The sequence below is a fragment of the Channa argus genome, chromosome 20 (genome assembly GCF_033026475.1).
Source record: "Channa argus isolate prfri chromosome 20, Channa argus male v1.0, whole genome shotgun sequence".
Lineage (NCBI taxonomy): Eukaryota > Metazoa > Chordata > Actinopteri > Anabantiformes > Channidae > Channa > Channa argus.
The window spans coordinates 3,105,854-3,130,194 of record NC_090216.1 but is presented as its reverse complement, the minus strand read 5'-3'; the positions used below and the strand labels follow the sequence as shown (position 1 = coordinate 3,130,194).

At 42.4% G+C, this 24,341-nt stretch overlaps 3 protein-coding genes across 5 annotated transcripts; all 3 read right to left on the bottom strand.

Moving 5' to 3' along the window:
- Positions 1-3,906: 3,906 nt before the first annotated feature.
- hoxb5b (homeobox B5b) lies at positions 3,907-5,425 on the bottom strand. The gene is made up of 2 exons (XM_067488825.1): positions 4,666-5,425; positions 3,907-4,154 (listed from the first exon to the last, which is right to left on the bottom strand). Exons 1-2 carry the CDS (start codon positions 5,291-5,293, stop codon positions 3,907-3,909), a joined length of 876 nt encoding a protein of 291 aa, XP_067344926.1. The 5' UTR covers positions 5,294-5,425.
- Positions 5,426-5,930: 505 nt separating this feature from the next.
- Positions 5,931-8,966, bottom strand: hoxb6b (homeobox B6b). Of its 2 annotated transcripts, XM_067488827.1 has the most exons (3): positions 7,861-8,966; positions 6,846-6,878; positions 5,933-6,761 (listed from the first exon to the last, which is right to left on the bottom strand). In XM_067488827.1, the coding sequence occupies exons 1-3, from the start codon at positions 8,309-8,311 to the stop codon at positions 6,493-6,495; spliced, it is 753 nt and encodes a 250-aa protein (XP_067344928.1). In that variant the 5' UTR covers positions 8,312-8,966; the 3' UTR covers positions 5,933-6,492. The 2 variants fall into 2 exon arrangements, with proteins under 2 accessions (XP_067344929.1, XP_067344928.1); XM_067488828.1 differs by lacking the exon at positions 6,846-6,878 and having other exon boundaries at positions 5,931-6,761.
- A 3,718-nt stretch (positions 8,967-12,684) lies between these two features.
- ttll6 (tubulin tyrosine ligase-like family, member 6) lies at positions 12,685-24,292 on the bottom strand. Of its 2 annotated transcripts, XM_067488823.1 has the most exons (17): positions 24,171-24,292; positions 22,278-22,449; positions 20,376-20,552; positions 20,155-20,193; positions 19,067-19,185; positions 18,804-18,934; positions 18,562-18,718; positions 18,324-18,467; positions 17,268-17,353; positions 16,964-17,189; positions 16,516-16,694; positions 16,252-16,440; positions 15,607-15,757; positions 15,031-15,291; positions 14,869-14,925; positions 14,032-14,179; positions 12,685-13,529 (listed from the first exon to the last, which is right to left on the bottom strand). In XM_067488823.1, exons 3-17 carry the CDS (start codon positions 20,524-20,526, stop codon positions 13,276-13,278), a joined length of 2,292 nt encoding a protein of 763 aa, XP_067344924.1. In that variant the 5' UTR covers positions 20,527-20,552; positions 22,278-22,449; positions 24,171-24,292; the 3' UTR covers positions 12,685-13,275. The 2 variants fall into 2 exon arrangements, with proteins under 2 accessions (XP_067344924.1, XP_067344925.1); XM_067488824.1 differs by lacking the exon at positions 18,324-18,467.
- Positions 24,293-24,341: the final 49 nt, after the last annotated feature.

Sequence of the window (24,341 nt, the reverse complement as noted above, 5' to 3'; positions counted from 1 at the left end):
TAAAGGGTTTTAAGGCATCAAGTCTGCAGCTGTAAACATGAACGTGATGTTATAATGAAGGTATTTAGCTCCACGTTGTGCTGCCTATAACAAAAGCTGGCAACTCAGATTTGATCATTTCTAACTATTTATTACATTTTTAGCTAAAAGTGATAATTCTATAAAATATTATATTCCAGTATGGGGTCCATCGCCTACAGATACAGATAATACACATAAAAACACCATGTATAAGATTTTACAAGTATTTTTTAGTTAATTACGCATTAAACTGTTTTACAAGTATTTGGATAATACAGTTCTGGTGCCCCAATATAAAAATTCTCCATTACAGCCAAAACGAGGTATTCAAATTCCTAGTTAAAGTACACAAGTATTGTGAGACAAATATTGGCTACTCAAAGTATCAAAAGTACTCACACCTCAGCAAAATGTTGGCTTATGTATTAATATGTGTGACATGTTTTAGGTTGTACACAGATGTGTATTAGTTCCTAACATAGGGGTTGAGGGTCCCCACATAAATCTGAGAGGTCATGAGATGATTTATGGAAAAGAAGAAGTTTAATCGGATTTTGTGCACTTTTGTGAAATATTTGCTATTTTACATCAAGCAGTTATTAAAAACAAACAGAGGGGAAAATATTCTGTGGTGGAAGCAACTCACAGACCTTTCAAACAGCACAATGAGACATTTCAAAATCAATGTTGGCAAATATGGGCTTAAAGTGTAAAATGTTCAGTCTGGTTCTGAGTGGAACGTTAAAGTAGTGGAAGTAGAATTAAGAGCAGTAAACTCCGGAATAATAAAAACCCACTCCTCACTTAGTCAAAGACATTAGTGGTGTGATAGGATTAAAGCAAAAGGCAACTGAGGACGCGACCTCCGAAGGACTCCGAGACCCAAGTCTCAGGGATTAAAGGTTCATTCCCCCCACTCAGCCAAGGAGATGCGTAATAAACAAACTCGGAGTGACTCGGTGTTTTTCCCTCTAACCTACATGGCCCCGATGATAAGGGAGAAGGGAGGAAGGAGGAAAAAAGACCATCCATCATGATCCGGATCGGTCTGAGGCGTCCTCTGCTGGAAACCCATCCGCATTACACACACGCACACACACACACACACACACACACACACCGGCTGCCAGATGTCCGCACGCTGACGAGAAACTGGTTCCTAAAAACCCTCACGGTGTTTGTTTCATACATTTTGTCACTATGATAAAAAAAAAAAAGCTGCTATAAATTCCAGGTGAGAGCTGGTGGTTGGACTTAAGCTCGGCTGCTTTTATACATTCAGTTGTAAAATAAATGCACTTTATTTTCCTCCACATTAAACATACAGCTATTCAAATTGTGCATTATTTAAATTACGTGAGCTGAAGGCGCCTTTAATTATGTTTTACTCCCCGAAGATGCTCCCATGTGGCCCTTGAGCCTTAGTGTTTGCTGTCATTCCTGCGCCGCTTTCTGTGCACATGTTTACACTATTAAAGCGCGTTTGACGCAAAGCAGAGCGGGTAAAAGTGCATTTTTAAAAAAAAGTCACGAAACTCAACTCCTTTTTTGTTTTGGGTGTTTTTTTTTTCGTTTTGCACACTCGAGTCTCGATGGTGACAGTGCAAAATCTGGCAGCAGCGCGCTTCCTCCTGACGCATCTGCGGCTGCAGTCTATCGTCTCCTGACCCAGCGATGATCCCCGCCGCCATGAATAATGCATGAGATCCGGGTACAGATTACCCCTATCAATATGCAATACTCATTACGCAGGCTAAATTGCCACTTAATAGTTATGAATATGTGGATAATGTCTGGGACCCATATAGCCCACCACTGATTTTAACTTCTTTTTTTTTTTTTTTACCTGAATGAGTTTGAAAAGACTTTGAAAATATTGCGCACGTCTCACATGCAGCCTTTTAGCTTCCTGACGTTAACAGCATTATGTTGCATTATGTAGGTGGACATCAGCGACGTCTTTATGTGGGAGCACTGAAGCCTGTGTCCAGCTCGCGGCTTGTCCGAGACTTCACCTTTGGCCGCTCGGTGACTTGACAGACCGGGATAAATCACCCCAGGAGCTCGAGCTCAAGTTCGTTTCACGGCAGAAACAAAGCCTCGAATTTGAGTAAAGTGGTGAGGTTTTTTTTGTTTTGTTTTGTTTTGTTTGTCTTTTCTTACTGTTCTCCGAATTATTTTGTGTTGGCCGAATTGAAACACTTTGTGCGTTTTAGTGCAAGAAACGAACCAACGTGGGCCACAGCTGTGCACACAACGGGCGCGTGAAGCCACCTCCCAGTGAAATATAATTTAAACGTTAATTTAAACCAAATCGTGTTAGTTCCTGCAGGTAGAAACACGGATCAAGTTTGCACAAATTATAATGTGCGCAGAAAAAAAAACTTAACAAAAATAAACACATTTCACAAGGTACACAATGTTTTTTTTTTGCTGTTGTTTGTTTGTTTTATGCAAAAGTTTTCCAGCAGCTTAAATGAGCTAAATATGACTGGACACCACTTCCTTCTCCAGTCCAGCCTTTCCAGTCCCATCCACGCAGTTAAGCCGTCACTTTCATTCAAGGTTGTGAATTATATAGTACATTGTCTACTCCCCAAAACCATAAAACCAACTTTATGGACCTCACGTGACTTTTCACAGTCTGTAAGTAATATAGGCCTATACAATCTTTGGTAAGGGGGATTTTTACCAACTTCAGCCTTGACTATATACCTGTAAGCCAAAGCCACTTTTTTGGGGGGGACGATTTTAATCAGCAACGTATTTTGGCATCGCGCTGCAAAGAGGCCGAGCGAGGTAAGTTTAAAAAGTCTTCTCTTTCACGCAGTCTCTGCTAACAATGCCTCAAAAAAAAAAAAAAAAAAAAAAAAAAAAATCTTGTTGTGCATGAAGTATTTTTTGCCATTTTTTACATGTTAGTCGTTACAAAATTCAGAGAGAGAGAGCGAGCACGGCTTGGTACGCAGCCCCTTAAAGCCTTGAGAACACGAGCTCGAGCGCTGGCGTGCGTTTATTCCAACTGATAACACAGTCGAGACACGTTCAGAACTGTTGAGAGAAACTTTATTTCCAAGCGCTATGAGTTCACTTACAAATACAAAAAGCTTATTGGCGAAAAAAGCTCACATCACTATCCACAGAATAACCCTTTGCACTAAAGATTTATCACATTGACAGGTTGAATACATTTGCATTGATCATAATTAGTTCTAAACAATAATAATAATTAATAATAATAATAATAATAATAATAATAATAATAATAATAATAATAACAGATGCACAAAATATCCTAGAGCTACACATTGGCTTGTTTATGAAAGTTTATGGATCTGGCCACAAGATCAAAAATAGCAGTAAAAGTTCCACTAAAGCGCTTCGAATGGCCCCACAGCACGTTACATTCAATGAAGAGCAGCATATGGTTTGGAAAACTTTTTTTGTTTGTTTTGTTTTTGTTGTTGTTGTTGTTTGTTTGATTTTAACTGTACACTGAATTTACTCCTGTTAGACCGTCAAGAAGTTACAATAAAGAGCTCAAGTTGAAGATAGAGAGATAAAGAGAGAGAGAGAGAGCAGAGAGCATGGACAATTATTACCCCCAGTAATATTTACACCTTAATTCCCCCCCCCACACACATCCTCCTCCCCCCTCAAATAGTACATCTAAGCTATCGTAGTACAACAACAGTGAAACTAAAAATGGCATCTTAGGACCACAGAATACTTCTTTTTCTATCACAATGACATGCTGGAAGGTGCTGCGCTTTCAATAGCTTTACAGTACTCATGGATTTCTTTCTTTTTTCCTTCGGCTTTGTGTGTTTTTTTTTCCTCCTCCTCCTCTTTTAATTATTTTGTTACTTTCTCGCGAAAAGTTATTCAGTTGTGGAAGGCGCTCCCTCCTGTTACGAGACTCATGCTTTTCAGTTTATTGTCCTTCTTCCACTTCATCCTGCGGTTCTGAAACCAGATTTTGATCTGTCTTTCGGAAAGACACAGGGCGTGGGCTATCTCTATCCTCCGCCGTCTGGTTAGGTACCTATTGAAGTGAAACTCTTTCTCCAGCTCTAGCGTCTGGTAGCGGGTGTACGCAGTTCGGGCCCTTTTCCCATCAGGTCCAGTCATATCTACAATTTTACAGAAAATCCACAGCATTAGCAACTGCACTCAACAACAGCAACAACAACAACAACAACAACAGAGGGAGGATTTGGTCGACTACACCTGGTGCTTTTTGGCTTCACCGGGGTGGTGCGTAATGGACAGAAGGGTCACAACATGAGGTGTTGCAGGTGGGGAAACATGCAACCAACACCACACGACACATTGACAACACACAGACGCTGTTATTCCCGTTCTTATCTCACGCTCTCGTCCACAGCCCGCCACGCACATTGGTGCCCACATTTAAAAAGCTCTAAATCCACGTTTTGCCCCCAACCATCCTCTTGTCAGGCTCCGGCGGCAGTTAACCCGAACCCACCGACACAAGCAATCCCATAAACACTTCACACATGCTGCCTTTTCTCCCAAATCATCCACACCGACCTGCTCACGCACGCAACACTTGACAGATTTATGGCACGCGGTCACCGTGACATCCTTCAAAACTAAATATTATTAGATGTGTAAATATACCATGGCTTATGTGCAGTTTCCGCATCCAGGGGAATATTTGTGGCGATTGGCAATCATTTGATGTGGGGGCGGATGAGGTGGCGTTGGGTTCCTGCTGGTGCTGCTGCTGCTGCTGCTGCTGCTGCTGCTGCTGCTGCTGCGCCCGAGGTACCGTGCTGGAGCCGCCGCTGCTGTGTGCGCCTTCCTCGCTCTCGGAAGCGGCGGTGGCGTCCTCGATCTCCGTGAAATGAGCGTTGTTGCTTTTGTTGAGATTGTTGCCGCCCGAGCTCGTGTTTCGGTCAGAAGGGGGAGAGGGGCTTTTTAGTTCCAGAGGCTCGCGGCTGCCAGTGGCGCACGACGGCGGCACCGGATCTGGGGACGAGAGCGAGCAGTTGGGCGTCTGTCTGTAGCGGGCGTCCGGCCCGAATCCCCGGGCATCCTCCCTCACGGCCCCGAAGTGGCTGCCGGTGTTGGTGCGGTTCACCGTTAGGTCCATGCCATTGTAGTTGTAGCCGAAAGACCCGGAGTGCATGGTGCCAGGGTCTCTGAAGGAACCGCTCACAGCGCCGTTAGTCCCATAATTTAGTAACTGATAGTCGGAGCCATTTGGATAGCGCCCTGAGAACGAGTTTACAAAGTAAGAGCTCATTTGCTTGGATTTTTAAAGCCTCGATTTGTAGATCTTTGTCGCTATAATCCTGTGTGCTTGCACGATTTATGGATGCAATCATGAATTATAAGCAATGAAGCCCTACTGTACTTTGCCAGGTATGCGGCCAAATATGGGAGAGCGTTCGGGAATCACGTGCCTTTGTTGACCAGTCGTAAATCCTCACTGATGACTTCAAGAGGTAATTCATGCTCCATGGTTACAAATGATGACGAAATAATGGTCGTTAGGCTCCAGTCAATGGTGCCTCCCCGCTGCGCGCTGAGAGCCGTGCGGGCAGAGAGCGCCATCTTCCGGACAGAGGCGGTAGCGCCGCGCCGGGACGCGCTGTCAGGCCCCGGACTCATCCATCATTTATGTAACACGGTGATAATACAGGCCACAAAAGGCTCAGGTAACACATAACAGAGACTTATCAGCCACATAGTTGGCGTTTTAACGCGCGGCGTGTCAAAATGAAAATCATTTCAATCTTTTAGCTGAGCTCCATGTGAATTTATGGTCTTATTTTGACTTTAGCAGCAGCAGTGTTGGAGCCAATAGTCATAATAATACAAATGATAATTTTGTCGAGGACGAATGACGCCACACGTGTTTCGAATATACATCAAAAAGCCTTTATTTTTTTTATGTACAATTTCCTAAACAAAATATTGCACACAAGATCCAGATGTGCATTGAACACAGGTGAACAACAATAAATAACATGTAACATTTCTCATCTGTACAAATGTAACTGTTGATGGCACAGCTGTAAACAACGAGCCTGGACTATTATAGAAACAACTACAGCACAAGATGTACAGTGAAGGACAAAGCCTCCTTTATTTTCATGAGGGGAAAAAAAAAATAAAAAAAAATCAAAAAATAAAAATAAATCATAAAACTCAGTAGGCCTATACCATGATGAGGTAACGACATTGTCAGGAACTAAACGCTAGAAATTATTTACATTTTGGCGGATTTTGCATAGTCCCCTAAATAAACGCACGAGCACAAGGACAAACAGAGGAGGACCTGATTTTAACCTAATGCAGACATCATCACCGTGCAGATACTGAAATAAACTCTATCACTCTACACGTGTCTAACATGTGATTTGCAGCACTTTATCTACAAAGAAATAACATTTCATTTTATTCTTGAGGAGCACATGCGCGCATTTCCCCCCCCCCCCATCAGTGTCCATTCAGCTCTTTCTTCTCCGCCTGTTCCTCCTCCTCCGGTGTCTTTGACGGATTGAGGAGTTTGTTCTCCTTTTTCCACTTCATCCTGCGGTTCTGAAACCAGATTTTGATCTGTCTCTCCGTCAGACACAGGGCGTGGGAGATCTCTATCCGGCGCCTCCTGGTCAGGTAGCGGTTAAAGTGGAACTCCTTCTCCAGCTCCAGAGTCTGGTAGCGGGTGTAGGTCTGTCGGCCCCTGCGGCCACTGCTGCCAAATGAACCTGGAGGAGAATAATTAAATTAAATCAGTTAATAATTAAATGTTTGTCATGAGTGAATTTCTAGAGTGTAGGAGAAAAATCTACCTGAAATTGAACTCAAAATCTGTAGTGGTGTATCTGGAAAAAATACAATGACATAATAATTCAGTGTATCTCAACTACAAATCAGTCTCATGACATTTACATATGGTTTTGGTTTATATAAAGCAATCAGTTATGATGTAGTAATTAACTGTGATCAATTGCATGTATTCATTTTCTCCTAGAATCTATTGAAATCTGAGGGTGGCGCTCGAGTTTAGTCAATTTAATATATATATATATATATATATATATATATATATATATATATATATATATATATATATATATATATATATATATATATATATATATATATATATATTCTGTAATATGCCTCGATTATATATTAATCTGTTTTGTGTTTACGACACGCTCCATATCGAGTTGATCATGGCCTTTTCGTGTATTATATTTAAAGAAAATCTGAATAATGTCAGTAATGTACAGGTGCACAATTTGGTGCGTAAATGCGCCCTCGTGGTGCATTTTTCCTCTCCGAACAGCAGTGTGTTGTGCTCCAACACACTTCAGGAAGGACGTCCAGTCAGATGCAGACTGCGCACTCGTTTAGTTTTGGAACATTTCCGGTGAATTTAAGAATTTTTGCGTTGCTGTTTTTGTATTTCAAATAGCCATTTTCTGTGACATTTAAAGTCCCTTTAAATCCGGGGGGACAAAAAAGGCCCACTCTGAAGGCGCCATGTGACAGGAGCTCAGAGCTTTAAGTTGGAGCTCGGGTGCTGTAGGCCCAGTCTGTGTGTGCGTGCGCGCGTGGCTGTGCATGTACGGTACGTGGTGATGCTTTAGTAGTGAAAGCCCTCAAGGTGCGAATAAAAAAAAAAACGGAACTTTGGGCTTTGTACTCACAAGATTCCTAATGTTTTTACGCGGAAATGTTGTCAAATACCAGTGTGAGTATGAGGCTCTGCCCTCACTCTAACGCTCGGGACGCTCACTTCATGCACGCTGGCTGTCACGCTGCCCGGAGGTAACAGAGTTAAACGTTTGTACTCACCGGCGGAGCAGGCGTTCATCCTCTGCATCCACGGGTAGATCAGAGTGGAGGACTTGTCGTCGATGCTGCTGCTCATACTGACAGTCTGCTCCGCGCACTCCGCTTTGCGCTGCTGGTGCTCCTGAGTGACAAACAGCGGCTGGTCCTCGCGGCTCGAGAAAGCGCACGAACCGTCCGCGTCCTTGTAGAAAGTCCCGACCGGGTTGTAGTCGCACGCAGCTCCGCCGCCGGCCCTGCCGTAGATGGCCGCGGCCGCTGCGCCCGTCTGCTGGTAGTAAGACGCTGGGTAAACCTTCTCCTGCATGTTGCCTGCTCCATATGTGGCCGCGTTGGAGTAGTGTCTTAACGGATCGGTGTATCCCGAGGAATATAACGGTATCTGACCCAGGAGAGAGTCTTGTCCTCCCGGTAGAGACACGGGAAAAGTTGAGTTAACAAAATAGGAACTCATTGGGTGGACAACAGGGTGTATATACTCCGGAGGAATATGATTTGTTGTCTTTTATAGTCCAAGTGGTTTTGCCATTACTTTATCGGAGATTTGGTTTTTGCTGAAAGGGGGGTTGTGAGGTGCCACTGAATACAGAGGGGAAGTGTACCATCTGACCAACCTCTGGCCAATCACCGCCGTCTGTGTTTGCACTATTGCACCCATGGGGGGCTCTTGTTGCGCGCTGGAGTCCCCGGTGAATCGAAATGAAGCGCTCGAGCCTGTCGGTCTTTGCGCACGCTCGCGCACACTCTCAGAGAGACGCTGCGACCCCCAAAATTAGTCTATAAACTATATATAAAATAACAAATCATCGCGTTAAATGCAAATGCAGTCCAGCCGTGCACAAGCTCCCCCTCCCCCACACAAAGAAAAAGCCACTTTGCGCATTGTTTGCATTTACGCACAGATTACAAGCGAACATCTCCGTCTCTCTCTCTCTCTCTCTGTGCCTCCAACCTGCACTTCCACCTACTGTAACTAACAGAGACACCAATAAAACGCTGCGTCGCTAATGCAGGTGCCACACATCCTGTTACAAGTTGTGACTTATTTCCTAATCGATGCACAAACACCCTGTGTCAATAATGTTTATTTCACTCTTTAAAAAGGTGCGAACGGGCTGCTCCTGATTTCTGATTCAGCTGGGATGAAGTCCACGAAGACGTGCAGAGAGCAGGAGGGGGATAACACGCAAACGCACACACACACACACACACACACACACACACACACACACCGTCACCACCATCATCATCATCACCTTCACCCATCGTGATCAAGTGGACACTTGCATCACATTTTGTAGAAGCTGTGTGAGTATAAATGTCTGAAATAATGCAAGTCTGGAATCTGTTTATTCTATTAACAATAACGTCATTTAGAAAATATGTAGATGCATTTATGTTTTTATATGTATCAATTCAATTTTTATTAGTAACTCAATTTTATCATTAATCCCCAAATGCAGCGCGGTTAAACCGTATTGGTGCAACATTCCAGGTTTTCCTTCCAAAAAGTGAATTTCTTTTTTTTTTCCCTCCCTCTTTTTTTAATGTTCAAATTTTTATAAACTTTTAATTCCACTTAGACTTTTTACCCGTTTCATTGGCCTTTAGAAAAGTTTCACGGTAAATCAAATACATTAGGTTAACGAAATAAAGCGCTGCATGGAAAAAATAACGTGCATTTTAATTTTATGAACGGATTAACAGAAAAATAAATGGTGACATTATCTTACACACACGAATATAATAATCATATTTTTTTCTGCTTTGTGTACAATCCAGTGCGCCATTGATGTAGATATTTTATTTTGGGGACATCCGTTTATAATTTAAAAGTTTCAAATTAAAATCCTTTAATGTTTGCCTTCCATAAACAAACGGCGCCACTTCCACAATAAGGCCTCAAAACCCTGCAGCCTGGTGGCAGCTGCTGCTCATTTTAAAAACCCCGATGCAGCGACTGAATGAAAGAAATGCATGTTTTTATGCCCTGAGATGATCTTGTATAAAACTGCAGCGACAGACATTGCGCAGAGAAGCGCTGCAATGCGCCTGAAAACCCAGAAAACACGTTTAATGCGGCGACTATCGACTGTATAATTTTTGCAAACTTAAAAATGTCCCGCAAGCAACAAATATTTGTCCAACATTATGAATATTTGGAATAAAAGAGGAAAGAAAGGCGAAACTGCGTGTGAGCGCAGTCAACCTGAGAAGGACCTTTGACAGGGTTTTTCACAATAAAAGCAATAAATAAATACATAAATCCTGTAAAATAGCAAATAACTGAATAAACCGGGCAGCAGAGCAAAATGTGGATACATTTTAAGAAAACCATGCATCAGCTGTAGCACAGGCCTTGGGTGAACATCATCACTGTCATCACCATCAAAGTCAAGCCTGCTGGCCTGCAGCTGAAATCAGTCCTGATTGCAGAACATCCTGTTAAACCTCTACAGGCCTCAGACGTGGAAAACGTTGCCGTTTCCACTCATTTCTGTGGTTTGTTGGCACGGATGGAGGCGCGTCAGGACATCAACTGGGTTTGAGTAGCTGGCAGAAGAGGTAAAGGTCTGGACTGGATAATTGCCATTTCTTGCAGACTAATCTTCATTTCCAGTAACATAAACACAGGCCTACAGTGACAGGGCAGCCACAGCAGAGCTGCAGCAGCGCACTTGTGCACGGCTAATCGCTGGCATATTAGAAACATGGTGCCCTTACCTTTGTTGATAATCCATCATTTCCAGTGTGGCTGCCCCTCCGCCGATGCTCCTCTCTCTTGCGCCCAGTCCGCTTGCCCCCCAAAATTCCCCACTTTGTTTAAGTGATTTCACGAAAGTATTCCCACCACAGTCCAGGAGTGCGCCCATTCCTCATGTTCACGAACATACACCTACACAAGTACAGCCATATTAACATGGCGCACACGGCGAGGCGTCGCGCAGAAGCTCGGTCGCCCCCCCCCACCACCCTTTTTTTTTTTTTTTAGGGGAAAATTACGCACGTACAGCGGCCAGCGTCGCGCTACAACACTTGCACACGCGTGTTGCATATACAAAGCGCCAGGAAAAGGTTGTGTTACTAGTGTTAAGTGGATGAGCGCTGGAAAACAGCAGCTGCAATATAACCTCATGGGAAATAAGTTCCCATTCTTGCCGTCCACATGACCGGCAGCAACCAATCCTGGAGCCAGACGAGTCGTAAACTTCCACGGCAAAGTTGTAAATTTTCATAAACAGCAGCCGTTTTGTGCTTTGGACACGCTTTCTCATCGCCATCTTTATTTTCCCCAACGCCTGAAATGTTACAATATGATACAGGGCGGGAGTGAAAGGATGCGCAAAATGGGAGAGGATTTTGTGAGACTGACATTGTCGTGCATGTGCACTGGGTTTTGTTCCAGCCTCTGGTTTGTAGGTGACTAAAAGGTCTGTACAGCTTCTTATTGTCGTCCAATCACAACAGGACTCAGTGAAAAGGTCAAAAAACACAAAAGAAAATGTCTTTGGCTTCAAACTCCCCTAAACGTTACACGTCGTGAGATCTCCTCCTTTTAAAGTGTGTGTGTTTTTTTTAATATGGATTAAAAAAGTGCACATTTTCAGGGGCGCAAACGCAGATGATCGAGCTTCTTTCTTGGTTAAATAACATCGTTTTGGGCTAAAATATGTCCGCATTAAAAGCCTGTTGTCATCTCTCAAAATGGAGGATTTTCCCTCAGTCCCTGCACATTAATTTAACCTTGATCAATCAGGCCAACGATGGGAAAAGTGCTTAGAATGTTCCCTCGGGATTATAAAGTCCCCAAAACTTTAGATCGGCCAACTTTTCTATTATATCTGGACACAATTAACCCCATGGGAAATAACGTCCAATTTCCTTTTAGAATTAGGCTAAATTTGATTCCTTAATAATGTACTTCAACTTATTAGGTCTTATTTTCGTTTCGGTTTGTTAAAAATTGGGCTTTTTCAGCTGGTGAACTGGTGACTTCCAGCACCAGTCTCCCGGATTTCCGACAGTTGCAGACTCCATAAAACCATAAATTCCTGAAACGCAACACATTCCACCTCAGCTTTGGTTCTTTCGGCCTCACACTCGCACTGGCGTTTCCCCAGAAAGTTTAGGCTATTTGCGGATGAAAAAGGTGCATTTAAAAGCCCAGGAACAGTTTTAACTTTAAGAGTTTAAAATAAAGAAGCAAGAACAGACATCTCCTCCGTTTCGGCCCCGAAACTTTCTTTCTGGCTTTATGTGATAAGCGTTAGTAAATGCATCGTTATAAAATTATTTATTATATATATATATTAATATTTTTGTCCTAGATTCAGGAAACACCCAAAGGTGTGTTTTTCTAATGTTTTAATCCAAAACACGCAGACGAGGCCTTCAGTGCCCAACAAAAGAAATGTAGGGAAAAGTTTTCTAAACAAACCAGTTAAAGCATTTAACTTTAATAGATGTTAGACTCATTATCCGACGCTGACGTGATCTCGCTGTTTCTTTTGCACGATCCCAATAATTATTTTTATAATGATGCTGAAGTCTGAGAGCTATTTCAAATCCTCTTTACTAAACGTGCAGGCCTACAGTTGTGTGTTGCTGATGGTTGATTGGTCTGACAGATTTGTTTTGTCTCTCTCGTCTTCAGAGATGCTGTAAAACTTTATAGCTTTTTTTTTTTTTTTTTTAACTCACACTCAGAAGCACGAGACACCCTGGTACACTTATTTTAGAAAATCTGTTAATAACTTTGCAACAAAACCGTAAAAAACAGTAAAATAATAAAACATAACCAATAAAAATTAACGTAAATGTATATAAAAAAAATTACTGTTGGTTTTTGAAAATCTTCAATGAAGATAATGAAACAAAATCCCATGAAAGATTATTTATCAGTGGAAGCAAAATTAATTTAATAATAAAATAAAAGTGATTTGCTTAAATGCATGAACACATTTCTTTAGGATAAAGGGCACAAAGCCTTTATGTTGTTCCAATTTCATTTTAATGTTAAATAGTAGTGAATTAGAAAGATATTTTGTTTCCTGAGGCAACTAATGCATATAAAATCCCAGCAATCAGTGATCATACATCGGGCTCCTCTGCTTTTGTTTTGGCACTAAAAGTTTAATATGGTTCTTCCTGAGAGCACAGTATGTAGAAAATGTCATACTGTTGTTTCTGCAGTTCTGGACATTATATCTGTGGCAAGTAGCACTGCAGTAACACTGCAGGTGTCAGAAACTCCCGACATTCATCGTAGGCACAGTGTGTTTCTGCATTTTCACAGTTTCAGTTCTCTCTACCTGATTCTCTAAAAGTGTTTACAATCTGCAGCAGCCTCAGCCTGACGGCGTCACCCTGGAGCAGGTCTGCACCGTCCCGGTTGGGGGAGTTTCAGGATTGTGCCCCTCACTGCCCTTTGTCGTGCTGCGGGGGTCTGCAGGAGGAGTTGCGGGCGACGTGAGTGAAGCCAGGCCTCGGGACCAGTGGCGTAAAAGTGGAGATGACGAGCAGGCTCTGCAGGATTGCGGGGTCATGCGATGTGTAAGAGCAGTGCAGGCCTCCTTTAGGGCCGTGGTTCGTGATGGGGATGATGGGACGGGACCGGGTTTCCGTGTAGGAGCTGCGCCCGCTGTCCTGCCTCACAACCGGAGAGCCGCTGACTGTTGGAGGAGAGAAACAAGGAGAAAATCTGACCTCTGAGAGAGACTCGCTGGGAAAAGACAAATGTTGTACGGAGGTTCATTGTGTTGTCTGGAGCTTTTATATGATGTTGCTCTTTGAAAGATCCACTCTGCTCTGTGACTTTCAACATCCACACAACTCTTCTTTTATAAAACAAGACGAGACAGTAATTTAACATAAGTCACTGTGCTACTTGTTGTTTAAGGTGCGTGTGACTGAAGCATTCCGATCATTTCCAACTTCAAATGGTATTTTCTTTTGTTTAGATATTACTACATATTATTTTTTTTATTATAGCAGAAAATGGCATTTAGGTTTTTTTTTTTTTTTGGACAAGTTGTGTACAAAATAACGTTTTTGCTGATTGCACGGAAAAAGTCATGTCCAATAAGAGAGTTGACCTTCTTCTTGCTGCTGCTTTGATATGATTTCTGTTGCAGTTCAGTTGTTCTCGCTTGTGGACTGAGGAGATGTGTTTACCTGGCCAGTGTATCCTCTGGGCACTGGAGACCCTTTTTCGGGTTTTGTTGTTTCTCTCGGGCTCATAGTGCAGGGACGTCGACTCGTTCAGGCTCTGGTCCATCGCCAGTTTGAGCAAATGCTTCTGAGCCATTCGGGACTGGATGTGCTGCAACACAGCGATCATACGGCTGTAATTTCCATGTCATAAATATTATTAAACAATGCAAACGATCCCTAATAATTACAGCCAAGCAATAAACAAAGACACGTGAGTCTTTGTTTATCCATCTTTTCATTCTTCACTGACAGCTATTTGTTAATATTATGATCTGAGCTCAGTTTAGAGCTGCTGCGGTTCAGGTTACGTCGTCTGCACATTTATATTTAACAGCGACACGTGTGGAATTACACTGGAATTCTTCTGATTTCTGAGTTAAAACCAACCATTTTTCACGATCCTTTGAAAAATTGTAAAACCAGGTTTTGCAAATACAGCTGTAACGGTTTGTTAATAAACTAATAAAGAAAATTTATTTAATATTATAATAAACTATTTTGACAATCAAATAATGGGCTCAATAATTTGATTTCTTCTTTGCACAAATATCACAAATTCTCTTTTCTGGGTGATAGTAAGTTCAAAATGTAAAGTTGACTGGTTGAAAAAAAAAACAACAGCAGGGGAAGATGCTTCATCTATGTTACATACTGTGAAACTGTACAGATAATATGAAATCATATCTCTGGAGCAATGGAATCAGAATTGGTTTCTCTAAATTGGTTTCAAAGTGTCCCCCCCCCAAATTTCTTTAAATGAACCAGAATTAGACAGAATTGTGCTGTCTAAGCCTTTACCTGCTGCGAGATCTGCTGCTGCCGTGTCCCATGGGAAAACTCCGTCAAAGGGTCCAACTGGACAAAAAAACAGAGCACTGATGAGACCACACACGACGCTCCACACTCCACACAGGTTAAAGTCTTTGCCTTGACTGTTTCTGACCTTTAGTTAGGCCTCACCTTCGTCTGCTGCTGTCTGAGTTGACTCTGGGTGTAGGGGTCCTTTGCGTCTGGCAGAGCTCTGCCTCCCCCTATCAAGCCATGCAGCAGCTGGTGGACCTGGTCCACCACTCCCAGGTCCTGCAGCAGCTTCTTCCTCTGGAACAGTGCATTGACCCGCTCCTGCTCCTCCACGTCTGCCTTCTCCTTCTCCTCCTGTTTCTGCTTTTCCCCTTGGACGCCTACAGCCTCAGGATCTACTGTCACTATGGGCAGAGGGGGCTGCAGAGAAACAGATTGGATTGAATTTGTTTTTATTGCCTTACTGTATACGTAGCCCCTAGTTTGCATTTACAATACATCAGCTTGTTACTGTCACTGAATAGCCATAATGACACTGTTTACTTTTCCTGACTTGGCAATAAAGCATATTTGAATTTTAAAACGAGAGACGTGCTAGTATTAGTCTAGCTAATTTAAACTGGGTGAATTCCCACTAAGGGGTCAGCCAGAATATGAGCCGTTCATCACAGGACAGAGGCTGCCTGACTCCCTCTTGTGGTTCCATGTGAAGCTGCATCTTTAGCGACGCCTCACCGGTGGCAGGCCACGGTTCGATTTGGGGGTCTGTGCTGATGACCGCGGTGGTCTGACTCTCTCCCCTGCCGTCTCCCCCTGCAAGTCCCTCCTCCGACCTCCCTTCTGGTCCTTCTGCTCCTGCTTCAGACGCAGCTCCTGCAGCTGTTGCCTAAACACACCAATCACTTTATGAATTTATACACTTTGCTATCAATTATTAAGTTCTTAGGTCCTTGACTTTAGTACCATACAGTGAAAAATACTCGACTGGAAGTAAAAAATAAGTGAAGTCAGAAACATTATCCAAAAAGCCTAACTTTACAGTAAACTTGCTTATCAGTATGCAAAGATTATTGAAGGGCTTACAAACACTATTTGGTAGTTTTAAGCAGATATAAAGAGATTTTTAAATGTTGATGTACAATATTTAACACGCTACTGATCCCTGAGGGAGAAATTCATGTTAAAACAGCACAGTGACAGATTTAAATAATAACTAATAGAGTTGGCGTTTTAAACATTTATACAGTATATTCATTGTAATTCAAAGTTTTTGATATTTGTAATATTTATTTTGAAAAGTAACTCATCCGTCACAGGTGATGTGATCTGGCTCCTTATTCTCTGACTGAACTGTACTGAATATGGGGAAACTGCAGGTACCTGGCACACTCCTCCCTGGCCTTGGATGCTGCAGTCTCGTGGAACAGTGAGCTGCTGTGTTTGAAGTACTTGTCGTATTTCTCCCCTCCCTCTCTGGGATAGATCTTCTTAAAACCTCCCAGGTGCCTGGCCTCGTAGCGCTCCATCTGCTCCAGCAGGGCTGCCTGGCACTGACGCAGCTCCTCCGACCTGGAATCATACGGGACTAGATGCTTGACCTTGGCAGAACATTCGCACACCACTTACGTCTGACAGGTACCGTACCTGGCCTCTCTGGAGCGGTTTTGCTGCAGCCTGTCCTTCACCCTTTGTCTTTCCTCTTTGGTGATCTTGCGACGGTCACAGGCACCCAGGTTGATAAGGACCAGGGTGTCATACAGCAAAGCGTCCTTCACCTCTCGGTCCAGCTGGGAGTCGGTGGTAAAGCTTGGGGAGTGGTTCACCTGGACACAGACATCTGATGAGTTCATCTCGTGCCGAGGTAACATATCACATTTTCTCCGAGTTATTACAGAATAAATGATCCTGTCAGACCAAGTGGAAAAAGATTCAAAAGAAAACCGCCTTGAATAATATTCCCATTCATACATTTCTCCTATATATGCCCAAGTCTCCTTAATCTGTCAGGAACTTGAGGAGCTGAAGCTGTCACTGATAAATAATCCGCACATTTTAGCTTGGTGCAAGCGAAACAAACATTGTGGTCTGTCACCTCCAGCAGCCAGGGTTTGAGCCGGTGATCCAGCAGCACGTCAAAGCCCAGGATCTCAAAACACGCGCTGCTAGCGGTGTGGTTGGGGAAGCAGGTATGGTAATTATGCTTGAGGATGGGGTGGGCCGAGATCAGAGTCTTTACGATCACGTCCTCGATGTCATTCCACATCTTCTCCGTGCTGCAACCAGTGGACTCCAGGATCTTGTCCAGGGTGGACAGCTTTCTATAATGAAACCAACAGGACAAATGAAGGTGATATTTTCGGGGTTTTAGTCATATTCCACAATAGAAAGGTTTGTACCGTTTGCTGCCTGTGTCCTCGTCACGGACAAAGTTCGCACTGTGCTTGTTGATGGAGTAGTTGGTGAGATGCATGCACACGTCATCCTGGCATTAGAAAGACACGGCAGGTTCATCACAGAAAATAAGAAACAGGTTTTGAAGGTATTAGCCTTTTGACAGGTTTGTATTAGAGCTGCAGATTTGCTGATTCATCGATTATTTGAGTCACAGAAACATTTAAAAACTGAATAACTGAAATTTGAGGAACAATTCCAAACTTAATTGGTTTCAGTTTCTCAAATGTGTGTTTCGGTTTTATTTCCTATCTTTTCAAAAACTCTTTTTACTTATGTTGCACTAGCAGCAACCACACCAAACCAGTCTTAGCCTCCTTTATCTTACCGGTGACTTTTAAATCGCTTCATGGCTTTTCTCTTCCCCAGATTTGGATTATATGTGATGATTTTTGCTAATTTATTTGATGTTTGCCATTGTGTTGCCTTTGTTTTTGTCATACTTGTTATATTTGCTCAAACAATCAAAAATCATATTAAACAGTCTGTGTGCGTTCTATATTCAGTGTGTATCATTCTGGTGTGTACTACATTGGAATCGTTAGCCTGCAGATTATTTACTACAGTATCGTTAGTGCAACGTAATCAAATATCACCTTATACTGTATATATATGTATATATATATATATATATATATGTACTGTATACTTGCTGACCCTTAAAGCATAAAGCTGGTGTTATTCTGTACCTTCTGGCCAACCATTTCCAACAAGGAAGTAGTCGACATAAAACCCAAATATTTAGTTAGTTTTTGTAAAAGACATTTGTCCATTTGTTGGGGACAATTTTTAATGGCTGATTAATCCAAATGTGTGGCAGCGGGATGTCGTCTGGTTCATGCAGTGTGTTTTCACGGTGATGAAAAAACACTGGGCAACAGTGTTTCTCTGTTATAATAGTTGATTACTGCATATACTGCTGGTTTGTGTCCGCGCACATGTGATCTGCTGTTTTTAAGAAAAACAAAGTATTGCAGGACTCCTTCAGGAATGGTCCTTACCACATTGCTGTGTGTTGGTTCCTTGTACTTGGTGGTGCAGAAGCGGGCCAGCCCCTCCTTGAACATGAATATGCTGAATGGGTCACATGACGTCACCAGTATGTAGATGCGTAAATCAAACTTGTAACCGTCAATGATAAAAGGCTGGGCAAGGAATAAGAACATACTTTAAACTGTGTGTGTGTGTGTGTGTCTGTGTGTGTGTAGCAGTTGCGTGTACTGTTTAACAGACTCTTACCTTAGAGATGTAAACCTGGCAGATCATGTGCTCTCCAGCTTGAATGTCTTTGCTCGATTTGGTAATGGAGATGCCTTTGCCTTGGCAACCTGTATCTGGCTTACAGATATACGTCTTGCTTTTTTTGGCCCTTGTGTAAGCTTGAAAGTCACTGTAACTGCGACACAAAACTGCAGTTAGTCGGCTGAGACACACTGAGAAGGATAAACGGGCAACTTAGCAGGAAAAAATGACAAACTGACTCTGCAGGAAGGCACCATGTCCTGGGGAAGATATTGTAGTCTTTGGGGAAAAGTTTCAGCATGCGGTTCATGTTTCTTGCCAGCGAATCTTTGCGGCAAATCTCAGACATCCCTGGGAAATGGTTTATTTTCTGCAAAGACAAATAAAACCCAAACACTGGCTTTTACATTGCACAGTATGAGTATTGCCACCGATGCTATATAATTTGTAGTGAGTAATCTGGACATGGTGTAAGGGGGGGGGGTTCATTGGTGTGCAATACCTGGTAAAGCTTCATGTCCTTAACACGATCTAGAGACACAGAGAAGTCAGTCCAAAACAGCGTCCAGTCTTCACCCTCCATCACTTCCCTGAGGCCATATCTGTAAGCAGCTCGCCGCACTGAAGCAAATCCAACATCAAACATTTTTTAAAGATTTAAAGAAAGCAGGAGCTTTCTGTATTGTTTTAAATTTGTACTGTTACAAGTGCGTGTGTTTTTCTGCTCCAAGGACTGATGACAGATCCATTCAATACTGTGAATCGTTTAACAGGCAGGAAATACATTTCAAATACAATGCATGACCAAAAATAACCTTTTGTTTCCAAAACATAAGCAGTAATCTAACAGCCTCCATGTTTCTGGTTTCCGCCTTTCTAGCTGCAGAGATTTGCACTTCTTTTTGTTACTAGAGCAATATTGGGGTCCAGCACAAGGCCTCTGGGTCAATGTCTACGTTCTTTGCAATGTTTGTAAAGTGGGGCTGAGGTCAGGGCTCTGTGCAGACCAGTCAGGTTCCTCCACAGCAAACTGGGAAGAGAATTTCTTTATAAAGCTGTGTTTGTGCATTAAGGCAGAAAGGTGATGCTGCCTGCTCCTATCTGAAAAGGTCACTGTAGACCAGGGGTCACCAACCTTTTTGAAACTAAGAGTTACTTCTTGGGTACCGATGAATGCGAAGGGCTAGCAGTTTGATACACACTTTAGAAATAACACATTTGCTCAATTTCCCTTTAATCATATGCTATCATTCACAATTAATTACATTAACGATATTCATCTATGTGAAGACACGGATCATGTTAGTGATTTCTCACAATAACTATCAAATGTGATTTAAAAAAGAATAGCAACAAAAAAATGAGATGCAGCTCATTGGTAAGTGGCACTATGGTGAGCTATTTTTAGAACAGGCTTGTGGGCGACCTGGTGCCCGCGGGCACCATGTTGGTGACCCCTGCTGTAGACTGTAGCATTGAGACTTACTTAACATGGAACTAAACAGTAATTGAAAATATGAAAAGGTGAGTCTACATATTTAGTATATTTAGTGTTTCCCATTATTTTGTCATCTTTGACACAAAACGTACCACTGTCATATTTGCAGTTGGTGAGGTTGATCTCCAGTCATCTGGAAGAGAAGAGAGACAGAAAAGGGACAGACATCTGCTTTGCTACAACACCTCGTTATGCTCATCTTCCTTTTTTCCTAAATGATGAGGACATGTATGAAAGCAATCACTTCAGAGCCTCAAGCGCAAGTTATAAAAAAAAAAAAACTGCGCAGAGGTTAATATAACCCGGCTGTACCTCTTCTTGTTTTTTCTCCTCTTCTTGGTGATGAGCAGCGAGGTGTGGGTGCAGGCTTCAGTCTGGCCTTCGCCCATGTCTCCCTGCTGCTCATATTCATGTACATCATCCTTTCTGTCTGGGCTGTCCACAGGTAGACCCATCCTGGACATGCTCCAACATCAATGTGCGCATTTGACTATGAACAAGTGGAAATGAGGGACGGGACAGTGACACAATAAATGATCCCATTGCCTTTTTCAAAACCCGTTTCCCCATTTGTAGAGTTTTTTTTTTTAAATGGGACGTGGTGCACAGCCTCACAATGAAATTCAATCAAACAACACAAACTACACTCAGTATGTGCACGCACAGAATCATGTTTCCGTTTCTATTTCTCTCATCAGGTAAGTGCTGCGGCCGTCAGCACGTTGTCACACGCCGGCATTCAAGAGTTACCGTGGCAGGACGGAAACAAATCACGTGTAACGCAGTACCATTACAATAGCGAGGGAAATTAATCTAAACAGCAAGCAGAACTCAGGCGCTGAAACTAAAAACCATTTCTGATGCTGTTTCAGCACTTATTGCAATTCATCTACATTGTGCGCATTGCATTGCTGTAGAACAGTGTATTAAAAGCCCACTCAGAATGTGTCTGTATTAAGTGTGCAGCATGTCTTATTTCAGCATCTCCCATTTTATCACTTGCTCAACATTATTGGCATGGAAATGGGACATAAGCGTCTGTAGCCATGCTGACGCTTGCTGTGTGGCACAGTCCTGCTGAGGCAGATGGGAACGTCATTCGTTTTTGTGGCATTTGTAAAACCGACTAGAACTGGACAAAACAATTCGCCCCTGAAGCTGGCGCAAGAGAAAAAAACCCGAAGGACGGTGGGATTATTGACCATCCTGAAGGAAATAGAAATCTGCTTACTACCTTTCCATGTTATTCTACTATTCTGTTTCAGATGAAAACTCACAGAAGGATCACCTGTGGACCTGGACCAATGGTTGTTGAGCTAAACTTAAAGGTATTCAAAATAACCTGAGCTCAGTTTCATTTTACTTGTGTGCTCTTCCTCTGTAAATGTCCATCTGCACCCTGATCCAAGAACATCGGTCAGCAATTGCCACAGCAGCTTCTCAGCTGTTGGCCTCTGCGTCCTATCTGGTGTCCTACAGAGTGAAGGTGAGGTCAAGTTGAGTCCTGGTTATCATCGTGACAGAATACTGTGTGGGGGTGGCGGCAGTAAGGAGGGACATCCCACGTACACAGTGGGAGGGTACGGTGCTCGGTAACAGTATTCTGATCCAGTGATCTGGATAATCCTGTGAGCTTTACCGAGACGGCCCACTGACCTCTGCCCAGATACATTTACAGCCCTGCGATTGTGTCATTTCTACGCTCCTCCCTGCAGCATGAAGCTACAACAACGTGTGCATGATTATCACCTTTGTATTATTCTCAATGAACAATGACTAGATTCAGTGAGAATGACTTTGTTAGTGAAATGTCACTGCACAGCACTTGACATTTAGACCTGACACACCAAGATAGGACTTTCCATACATTTCCAGACAACAATTATCCATTTGTTGTTCTTTCAATTTTTGAAATATTGTCTAATGTCTTTTAGTAGTTACCCAAAACCTTTTCTTAAAAAAAAAATTTTGTTTGAAAACAATCCAAAAACTTCTGCTATTCTATTTAAAATATGAAACAAAATAAAAAAAAAACATTGCACATGTAAGGGAATTTCAGCTATTTATACTATATTAAATACCATTGATTACCTAATTACATATTTGCTGTTGATTAACTAACTGCATAACTGCATAGGTTTTAGCTACATGTACACAAAAACATGGCAAATAAGTAATTCGGTTTAAAGTTAACCTGCTGCCCACTGTTACCTACCTGAACTACTTAGCTTACACTTGTGGGGAAAAAGGTGCCACCCTCATGTATCTGCCTCCACACGTGGTTACAGGATTCTTTGTTCCAAGAGCCCTTTCAGTCACGGTCACACTCCTCAGCAGAGGAACCAGTGAGCCACATATCAGCCTCATGCACCGTTTGCTTCTGGACTCTTTAGAAAACAGAGCAGATTTGTATCATCACAAGGACATCTCAGTCGAGGTTGGCTTACATACTCCAGCAACAGGCCTAGGAGTGGATCGGGTGACAAATTAGAACCCGCGGGGAGAAACACCTGATCCCTCTTGACATGATTGACATGAGAGCAGTAAATGAGCAGGAGGCCTGAGCGGGGAGCAAGTGGAGGAGGGACAATCCCTGATATTTGTTCACGGAAACAGGAGAAGGGCTTTTCAATCAAGCTGTTGAAGGTAAATCTGTGCTGAAAAGCAGTGCCGCAGTGTGCGGTGTGACTGGAAAGATGGATCTGTGATGGACCTGAAGTGAAGGAGCTGTGGCACAGTAGTGTAGAAAATGTTGATTGAACTGCTGGCAATAAAGAACAGGCAGTAGACAAATATCACATTGCTGTTTGTGTTTTCCAGCTGTGATGAAAAAAGGTCAGATGGTAATGAGGTCCATGAATAGCAATAGATGGAACAATCGGTCAACATTTCTTAGCCATTAGTTGATATCTCCCTGCCTTCCACACTTACTTATCTACCTTTTGCTTTTATCACCCACCAAGCCTCAGTACCGATTTGACAGGGCATGCATGTATGTAGCAATACTAATAATACATTTGTTTTTATTGGTTTGGAAAATGTGTTTCCAAAGGGGTGTGAAAAAAATGTTTGTCATTTTTTACACGTATTGTAACAAACACGACAAAGAAAGGACACATTAACAACATTTAGTACATGACCAGCTATCGACCATTCCCTCAAATATTTTCCAAATAATATATCAACCTAATTATTAACAATCAAATGTGTGTCTGATTGTATGTACCTATGTCTTGTCTGTAAAAGATACTCAATAATTACTTTATGAACACATTGTAATGATGTATCTGTGGCCACCAAAGACAAAACAAAAGAACAGCAACATGAAACACATGTGGGGAACTTGGTTCTTCTTATACTTCTTAGCTTGTTGCTAAGAACCCGAAAGGTTCCTGCTTTCTTTTTCCTACAAATGTTAGACTTTCAGTGCAACCTTGCTTACTTCCCTCTCTTATTTTCTTATTTTGTGTCTGCATGGGAAGATACACATCCATATACACTGACATTTCAAAAACTCCCACATTAACATTAAGAGCTAATTTGCACCAAACATGCTGATGCACTTGAAGGATGTGCAGACCTGCAGAGCCTGAGATTAACTCCTGTCTGTGATGAATAGGGCTGGAAGAACATGGCAACATTACTCGTAAGTCCCTATAAGGCTTATTGTATTTTGTATATAAGGCTCTTGTATTGATTACTACTTGGTTAATGTACATAACCACCACTGTCAATAGTTTTTACTGTAGCACAAGTCGTGTACAGTTGGGTTTGACCCCTTTATAGGGGAGAGAAAATGCGTACTTTGTAAGTTTGCTACTCCCATATAAAACGTCACAAAAAGTTAATTATAGCAAATTTACACAGATTAACTGAATGAAATGTATTCGTGTTTTCTCGTGTTGCAGTTTCACTTAGTGTTTCACGGGAAATTACACATAAGTCAAGTTAACCTAACAACACAACGTAACAAACTATAGTCGGTGGGTACTGTGCCGTTGCTGTGGCAACGCAATGCTTACTTCTCTCTAGTCAAACTACCGCTAGCAGGATTAGTTTGACATACAACTTTTAAAGTGATAGTTACTGTAGTAAATACGCACATTACCTTTAGTGACCAAGTGTGTCCTGTCGGCCCCTTGAGTAACACAAACCAAGCAGCAGTTTGTACCGTTGCTGTTGTCGGCGTGTCGTGTTGTGGTGTTGGCCTGACGGACAGTGAAGAAGCACACGTACATAAAGAGCCGCGCGGTCGCTACCAGATCTTAGCCAATCACAA